This window comes from Rattus rattus, chromosome 2 (assembly GCF_011064425.1).
Source record: "Rattus rattus isolate New Zealand chromosome 2, Rrattus_CSIRO_v1, whole genome shotgun sequence".
NCBI classification, from domain to species: Eukaryota; Metazoa; Chordata; class Mammalia; order Rodentia; family Muridae; genus Rattus; species Rattus rattus.
The window spans coordinates 179,076,661-179,086,381 of NC_046155.1; the positions used below are offsets into that span (position 1 = coordinate 179,076,661).

Sequence of the window (9,721 nt, forward strand, 5' to 3'; positions counted from 1 at the left end):
GTGTTGGAGTTTTCCATCTATTATCCTTTGTAGGGGTGGATTTGTAGAAAGATAGTGTGTAAATTTGGTTTTATCACGGGATATCTTGGTTTCTCCATCTATGTTGATTAAAAATTTTGCTGTATACAGTAACTTGGGCTGGCATTTATGTTCTCTTAGGGTCTGTATGACATCTGTCCAGGATCTTCTGGCTTTCATAATCTCTGGTGAGAAGTCTGGTGTAATTCTTATAGGTCTGCCTTTATATGTCACTTGACCTTTTTCCCTTAGTGCTTTTAATAGTCTTTCTTTGTTTTGTGCATTTGGTGTTTTGACTATTATGTGAGGGGAAATTTCTCTTCTGGTCCAATCTATTTGTAGTTCTGTAGGCTTCTTGTATGTTTATGGGCATCTCTTTCTTTAGGTTAGGGAAGTTTTCTTGTATAATTTTGTTGAATATATTTACTGGCCCTTTAAGTTGGGAGTCTTCACTTTCTTCTATACCTATTGTCCTTAGGTTTGATCTTCTCATTGTGTCCTGGATTTCCTGTATGTTTTGGGCTAGGAGCCTCTTGTGTTTTCCATTATCTTTGACAGTTGTTTGATGTTTTCTATGGTATCTTTTGCCCCTGATATTCTCTCTTCTATCTCTTGCATTCTGTTGGTGATGCTTGTATCTACGGCTCCTTGTCTCTTCCTTATGTTTTCTATATCCAGGGTCATCTCCCTTTGTGCTTTCTTTATTGTTTCTATTTCCATTTTCAATTTGTTCACCTGTTTGGTTGTGTTTTCCTGTAATTCTTTCAGGGATTTTTGTGTTTCCTCTCTAAGGTCTTCTACTTGTTTACTTGTGTTTTCCTGCATTTATTTAAAGGAGTTCTTTATGTCTTCCTTAAAGTCCTCCATCATTATCAAAAAAAATTGTGATTTTAAATCTAAATCTTCCTTTTCTGGTGAATTTGGATATCCAGTATTTTCTTTGGTAGGAGAACTGGACTCTGATGATGCCAAGTAGTCCTGGTTTCTCTGTTGCTTAGGTTCCTGCGCTTGCCTCTAGCCATTGGGTTGACTCTGGTTTTTGCTTGTCTTGCTGTTTCTGAGAGTGACCAGACCCTGCTGTAGGCCTCTGCGTCAGCACTCCTGTAGAACCGTTTTCCTGTTTTCTTTCAGCCTTTCCTGAGAACAGGTGTGCTGGTGCTCCTGGAGACTGTCTTCTAACTCTAGGCAGAGGCAGGAATCAAAGGTTCCTGCCCCTGATTGTTCGTGTAAGTCCTTGGACCCAGCGGGCACAGTTGGCACTATGTGGTTCTCTCTTGGGTCTAGACTGTGGGCAGAGGGTAGTCTCCTCTGACTTCTCAGGAGTATCCACACTTCTGAGGGTCCAGCTCTCTCCCCCCACGGGATTTGGGTGCAGGGAGCTGTTTGGCGGGTTCAGTTCATTCCTGGGCGCAGACCAGAACCTCGGATACCAGTGACCGTCTGTTCCTATATCCCTGTGTCCAGAGGCATTGTGCAATTTCCCCTTGGACCAGGGATGTGGGCAGAAGTGTACAGAGATGGCAGTCTGTCCTGTGGTCTCAGGATGTCTGCACTCCTGGGTGGTCAGCTCTCTTCCCCACCGGATTTGGGTGCAGGGAACTGTGACGAGACTTGATTTTACTGTGTAGCCCTGACTGGCCTTGAACTCACTACTCACTACGGTTAGCAGGCTGCCTTCAGAAAGATACACCTGCCTATTCCTTCTGAAAGCTGGAATTAACGATGTGCACCTATTCACCAGGCAAAATGGCTAACATTCTTCTCCTTGTGTTCCAATAGACGAGACTGAGAATATTGCTTCCTTGCCCAAGAGAACAGAGAAAGAGATCTCTTTGAGGACTTGGGTTCTGGTGGCAGTTGGGTATACCTTACTGTAGATATGAAAGAGGGCTTAGGTGAGCCTTGGGGATATCACCACCATAGCTTGTTATTCAGACCTTTGGAATTTAACAGGTTCCTCTTGTTTCTGTGATACCTACCAATGAAGAAGGGGTAAGTGGACAGTATCCTGTGACTAGTTTTATGCTCACTTTAGTGGTCTCTGAGATTGTAGTACCTTAAGACTCTGCTTGCTACCTGCCTATTCTATATACTTGCCAGGGAAGATGATTACTGAAAATAAGGTCCCTGAGTCCAGAACAGGGATTATATGGAGAGGCCCTATCTTAGAGTTTCTATTGTTACAATGAAACAGAATGATCAAAATGCAAGTTGGGGAAGAAAGGGTTTATTTGACTTATACTTTCATTTTGCTATTGAAAGGAAGTCAAGACAGGAATTCAAACAAGACAGGAACCTGGAGGCAGGAGCTGATGCCGAGATGGGGTGGTGCTGTTTACTGGCTCACTTTCCCTAGCTTGCTTGGCCTGCTTCCTTACAGAACCTGGGACTGCCAGTTCAGGGATGGGACCACCCAGGTTTTGCTGGGCCTTCTCTCATCAATCCCTCCTTAATGCCTTACAGCTGAATCTTACGGAGGCATCTTCTCAATTGAGGTTCCTTTCTTTCAGATAGCTCTAGTTTGTGTATCAAGTTGACGTAAGACCAGCCAGCATAGGTTTCCACTTACAGCAGCACTGTTTTAGAATTCAGAGACATTGAAGTTGCAGTATTGATCATTATTGAAAGCCTGGAACTGAGATGGATTGACGATGCTCAGAAATCCTCAGGTGTGCATGCTCTTTGGTGGAGTTAGACAGAGGACAGGGGTACGTCACTCAGTAGCTAAGCACCTGGACTTGAATGCTAAATAGAAATACAGGTACAGTGAAGAAAGAGTAAAGTGTATGGTGAGAGTGTGCATACATGGCCTCCAAGCCCATGGGCCTTTGCATCATGGAGTGGTGCAAATGGTTATATGTTTTAAGATCATCTATAGGAGCCCATGTGAATTATTTGGTAGAAACGAGGGGCTTTCAATGTTGAAATACAAGAATAGATGGACTTCTTCTATCCACCTGCCTGCTATGTTAGGTTGGTGAACACAGTGTTCAAAGAGACCTTGAGGAGAGATTGGATTTCAGTAGCTTCAGAGTTAAATTACCTCTGAGGAAGTAAGCTAAGTGGGAATGACTGTCTTGAAGATGGCTAGAGTGCCACAGAAGGAGGTTTCATGTGAACTCAGATATCTTCATCGTGGCAGGGACGTGTGGAATTTAAGGACGTGGTTATCTACTTCTCGGAAGAAGAATGGACACTTCTTGATGATTCTCAGAGACTCCTGTACCACAGTGTGATGATGGAGACCTTTGTCCTCATGACCTCATTGGGTAAGGGCATCCCATTTTATCAGGACAAGCCTACGATATAGCTTCTTTTCCACAGAGGGATGTGTTTTCCCATCCCCCTAACCCCACATACATAAAGGTATATAGGAAGCCTTATAGTGAGCATGGTAGAGGTCAACTTGATGGCTCTCATGGGCTGGCGACACTGACTACATGACATCCCTATGATTTGGGTACAGCCTTCTTCTAAGTGGCATGATTGGGTGTGTCTGGGGCAGTAATTGTTGCATTGATATGATCGTTGTTTGATGGGTTTTTCCTCTAAGACACTCCTGTAAGGACCATTCTTTATTAATTGTTTTGTCCATGGATCACCATGCTTTGCGTCACCGTTTCTAGTTTGCAGTGTTCACTTGTCCTATTTTTGACTTTAGGACTCATACCTGCTGGGGTCCGTGACATCACTCAGCTGGAGTCTTCAGGGGATCTCTTCACCCCTACACTGAGATTCAAGGCTCCAGGTACGTTTGACAGGTACTTGGAGGGTGTATGTTGCTGTTGTATGCACTCTGGAGGAGCTCACGTGAAGTATATTTCTACTGGTTCTGATGGTTTGGTGCCCAGGCAAAGGATAATGGCAGATTCCATCTCTGGTTTCCCTGTTATTCTGAACCAAAGCTGTTCTTCGTGTACTAATTTTTGCACCAGTGAAGCACAGTGTTTCCTTTATTGTACTGTTAGAGTGTGGTGTGTCCTGAGCAGCCTTGAACATAGGTTCTTTGGTTACCAGGTCTTACGGACGTAGACAGCCTTCTGCACTGTGTCCTGCATCTCCAGCAGGGAAGGCTTGCAAAAAGCCATTTGCCGAGGCGTATGCTATGGTCTTCCCCACTCTTCCCTGTGCTCTGCTTCTGATTGATGTTCTTGCTACCCCTAAGGTCCCTAGAGATGATGATGATGATCTTGACAATTTCAGCATGGTAATGGACCCTTACCACCTGAACTATTCCCCTTGTTCTGTGAAGAATCTCAGAACACTGTTAGCAATTTGTGCTGTCTGTCGCCCCTTAGCATTTACGCCATTCATGAGCATTTTTCTGTGTTTAGGATTTTGGAACAGAGAGGGTGAGATGTCATCCGTTCAATGGAGCACTTCTCCTGAGGAAGGGGTTGGTGTAACTGTGCTTGAATGGCAGAAGCAGAGATGTGCTAAGAAACCCCTGCAAAGGAAACAGGTCAGGATTCCAGCTATGAAGACTGGTGACCCTCCAGAGAAAACGTCACAAAGCACAGACCATGTGATGGATTTCCAGGACTCCTCCAGTCTTCCTGGGTCTCAGGTGACGCCCAATGCTGGACAGCAACACAGAAGCTCTGAGAATGCAGAGTCCATTCAGTCTAAGAATGGAGATCACAAATGCAGTGACTGTGGCAAAACTTTTAGCCACAAGTTCCAGCTTATCCGACACCAGAAAATACACAGTGGAGAAAGGCCTTTTAAGTGCAGTGAATGTGGGAGATCCTTCCAGCAAAATGCCCATCTCATTGTGCACTTGAGAATTCACACTGGAGAAAAGCGTTTTAAATGCAGTGAATGTGGGAAAGCTTTCAATTATAAAAGCTCTCTCATTCACCATCTGAATGCCCACAATGGAGAAATGCCTTATAAGTGTAGCCAGTGTGGGAAATTGTACAGGAACAAGTCCAGCTTGGTATGTCATTATCGAGTCCATACTGGGGAAAAGCCCTTTGAGTGTCCTGAATGTGGAGAATCATATAGGAACAGAGACAGCCTCGCCAGTCACTATCGATTTCATACTGGTGAAAAACCCTATAAATGCTTTAAATGTGGGAAATCATTTAAGGAGAAATCCAGCCTTTTTTATCATGGCCGAATGCACAATGGGGAAAAGCCTTTCAAGTGTAGCGAATGTGGAAAGTGTTTTGTCCAAAAGTCTCACCTCGTGAAACACCAAAACGTCCACAGCAAGCCTTTCATGTGCAATGAGTGTGGGAGTGTCTTCACTTCAGGTTACAGCCTCATTAGACATAAGAGAGTTCACACAAGAAAGCAATACGAGTGCAAGGACTGTGACAAAGTGTATTGCAATAGCTCTGGCCTCTATAAACACCGCAAGGTTCACAACAGACAGATGGCCACCAAGAGCAAAAAAAGTGCCCAAAGTCCCTCAGTCATCTAATTCAAACACCTGAAAACTCACTGGAAAAAAAACCATAAACAATTCAAATGTGGAGGATGTTCTCCCAGACCCACACATGGCAGGATCCTCATCAGAGAAGCTTCTTGCTGGTAATTAATTCAGAGAGCTACAGCTGGACAGTGTGCAGGGAGAGAGAGACTTTGTAGCACTCAGCCCTAAATATGATGTCTTCTTCAAACCATCCCCTCAAGGCTCAGCGATCTCTGGAGGAGAGAAGGCAGAAGGATTGTATGAGCCAGAGGTACTGGATGACTCCCAGGAAAGCGTAACGTCTGTTTAGACACATCAGGACTGATAGAATAGAAGTCACAGAGACTGGCAGCACAGACAAGACATGTTCAAACCAGACAAAATCCCCCTTCTAGCCAAGAAGTAATTGATTAGCCAAGTTTTCTCCAATGAACTGTCACTGTGTCATATGTGTCACGTATATGAGCCGCACTCTAGAAGAGGCCCTGTGCCCAGGAGTAGCTGACCAGCGGATTGTTTCTGTTGTTATTGCTGTTGTTTAGTTTTAGTATTTTGTGTTTCAGAGAAACCATAAAGTTGAATGGGTAGGGAGGTAAGAAGTCTGGGCAGGGTGGGGGGAGGGGAAAGAATATAATCAAACTACACTGTATGAAAAAAATTTAAATAAAGATACATTGTTTGGGGGTTGGGGATTTGCTCAGTGGTAGGGCGCTTGCCGAGGAAGCGCAAGGTCCTGGGTTCGATCCCCAGCCCCGAAAAAAAAAAAAAAAAAAAGAAAGAAAGATACATTGTTTGCATATATGAAATTTCCAAGGAATTAATTTAAAAATGCATTTCTTTACTACACGTGTATGAGCCCTTGCCTACATGTGTGTATGGAAATCCAGGGCACGCCTGGATGGATGGTGCTGGAGGAAGTTGCCAAGGTTGTTAGGCATCCTGTAAGCGGAAGTACACACACTTGGGAACTACTGTGTGGGTTCTTGGAGTGAAACCCAAATGCTCTGCTAGAAACCAAGTACTCAACCACTGAACCGTCTCTCCAGCCCCATCACACACATTCTCTTGAAGGACATATGCCTTCAAATTTTGTGCTTGCTTATTTAGTTTTGGTCTTTTCTTTGTGTGTGCGCGCTTTTTTTTTTTTTTTTTTTTTTTTTTGAGGTGGTTTCCTCTGTGTAGCCCTACCTGGCCTAGACTTGCTTTGTTTGCCATGCTGCCCTTGAACTCAGAGAGATCCACCTGCCTCCAGAGTGCTGAGATTAAAGGTGTGACCCCACACCCAGATGTGTACACTAATTTTTTTAAACTAGTTTTATATTATGGTTTTGAAACTTTTTTCTTTGCTTATGTTATTTTAATACAAGTTCTCAGTTTGTGACCCTGGCTGGATTGGAGCTCTCTGTGTACACGAGGCTGGCCTCAAAACTCAGAGATTCACCCGCCTCTACCTCCAAGTGCTCAGATTAAAGGCGTGTGCCTCTATTTGCTGTGTCTGTAACCTGATGCTCCTGTCATACCTCAGTCCTCTGAGTACTGGGGTTGTGTGTGCACCAACATGCCCAGCTGTGTGCAGTTCTCAAAACTACCATGATCTGTCAGGGGCTTAAGCATTTCTCTCACCTTTCTGATTCATGGTTATTTCTCTAACCTTGAAAAGTCTGGCCATATTCATAATATGCCAGTGCTCCTGACATTAGAACACAGAGATGTAACATAGGAAATTATGATATCTGCACAGGCTCGTGCCGATTCATGTTTCTCAGATCATAAAGGGCACCATCAGCAGAGGCCTTTGATTTTCTTCCAGACACTGGAAGACTTTTATTTTTGTTTCCAATGCACCAGGATTGCTCCACAGTTGAGTGTTTTCTGGGGAAGCAGCTAAATCACATTATAGTGAATAAAAGTGAGTCCTTTGTAGATGTAGCCTAGCAACAAGCAGGTCTCATGGTATATAAAAAGATAAAATAGAACAAAAATGAAAAATAGACTGGGTCATCTCTGACTCATTTATAAGACAATAGTGGAACTTCCCGTTTCAGGGACCTTGTGTATCTTAAGAGTAGATGAGAACTGGCTAGCATCAGCAGAGAAATTCAGAGCTGAAGAGGAATTTGATTATATCATCTACCTTCTTTAATGTAGTTTCAAAGAACTTGCAAAAACTGATTTGCTATTTAACTTGAGTAGCAAATTTTACTTTTTTACTTCACTGTGTGTGTGTATATATATATATATATATATATATATATATATATATATATATATATAGAGAGAGAGAGAGAGAGAGAGAGAGAGAGAATATACATATGATGATGTCAAAAGTACGGAATAACTTTCTCAGTTGGTAGTGTGCTTCCCTGGCATACACCTAGCCACAGGTTTGATCCACAGACACCACCAAACAAGCTGACACATTTATTACTTTTCCTAAAGACCTGAGTTCAGTTCCCAGCACCCACATGGTAACTCTACACGATATGTAACTAAAGCCTCAGTGTAACACATGCCCTCCTGACTTCACAGAAGCACGTGTACAGATAGAATATTCTTGCACATATAAAAGAATAGTTTCCAAAAAGAGAAAGTATGATAGATGAACAAATAAAAATTAGAAAGGGGTCAATTATGTCTAACTCACCCAGATTTCATAAATACCTAATAATACAGAAGAAAGAAATGATCATGTAACTTAGCCAAGTATATGAGCAACCAAGGAAACTCCCAAACTTACCAAATATTTTCCAATAAATACCCTACTGATTAATAGTCTGAACACTCTAAGTACAAGACAAATGATAGCTGATTTGGATTTAAAACAATACTCAGTTAAGTTGTTTGTATAATTAATAGTCTCGCTGGTAAAGAGATTCAAATAAAAGGGTGTATGTAAGTAGATATGCCAAGCAAGTGGAAAGTAAAACCATTCAAAGATAGGTATACTTGTAACTGGTAAGTTAGGCTTTGACCCCAAGTAGATAAGGCAGATCACAACATTTGTTCCCTATATTAATATGTGAAGGAATAATCTGTTAGAATTTAGTATAAATATAGATGCACTAAATATTAAGAAATATAATTTCATAAATAATGCTAGCCATGAAAAGGCAAATAAACCAGACACATTAATTATGAGTGATTTCAATACATCACTGTTATCAAAAGATCTGCAATCCAGATTTTAAAAAATCAGGAAGAAAATGCTGAGTTAAATCATACCAGACATCAAAAGGACTTAACAGAAATCTCCAGAATATTGTATGCAACAGCTGCGGAGTATACATTCTCCTCAGCAGCTCATGAAACAGTTTCTAAATTTAAATCATGCCATAGGCATTAAATAATGTCCTCCCAAGTACAAAAGAATCAAGATCGTCTCTTGTTCCTGATCATGTCATAATTGACAAGAAATGAAGGTTAGAGAAATAGCTCAGAATGAATAAGAGCACTGCCGTTCTTTCAGAGAACCCAAATTCAATTCCCAGCACCCAAATGGCAGCTCACAACTGTCTGTAACTCCAGTTCCAGGAGATTCAACACCTTTACACACACATGCAGGCAAAACAGCAGTACATATGAAATAAAAATAAATTAAGAAGTAATGGAATAGGGCTGGAGACATGGCTCAGTGGTTAAGAGCTCCGACTGCTCTTCCAGAGGTCCTGAGTTCAAATCCCAGCAACCACATGGTGGCTCACAAACATCTGTAATGGGATCTGATGTCCTCTTCTAGTGTGTCTGAAGACAGCTACAGCATACTTATATATAATAAATAAAATAAATCTTTAAAAAAAAGAAATAATGGAATAAAACTGGATAATAACAGACAAAAACTACAGAAACCATATAAGGAAATGCAATTTGACTAGGACCCTGAAGAGATCAATAGATCATTAAAGCATTCAGGGGGAAAAACTCTTGAAATCAAAGGCACAACTTATTAGGACTTTCAACATACACCAGACCCAGTTCTAAAGTAAAGCTGGCAGTTCGGGTGCTACATTAGTTACATTTCTCATTACTGTGGGAGAATACTTCAGTACCGTCATAAGAGGCTTGAGGTTTATTTTGGCATATGTACGGTTTGGGCCTTAGAAACCTCGGCAGGGAAGAAGACAATGCAAAGGGACCAGGTCTGCACCTCTTCATGCACACAAAAATTAATTAAATTTAAAAACAAAGTCTACTAGAGAACTCTGAGACGTGATAAATACTTTCATCAAATTACCTAGATAGATCATTGAGCTAGGAAGATCCAAGAGACAAGGAGATACTGTGGCT

General features: G+C 41.9%; 1 protein-coding gene across 1 annotated transcript; it reads left to right on the plus strand.

The window, feature by feature from the left end:
- The first annotated feature begins 2,669 nt into the window (after positions 1-2,669).
- LOC116893462 (zinc finger protein 501-like) lies at positions 2,670-5,446 on the plus strand. Its single transcript, XM_032895222.1, has 5 exons — positions 2,670-2,726; positions 3,161-3,287; positions 3,680-3,766; positions 4,353-5,064; positions 5,149-5,446. The coding sequence occupies exons 1-5, from the start codon at positions 2,670-2,672 to the stop codon at positions 5,444-5,446; spliced, it is 1,281 nt and encodes a 426-aa protein (XP_032751113.1).
- The last annotated feature ends 4,275 nt before the right edge of the window (positions 5,447-9,721 follow it).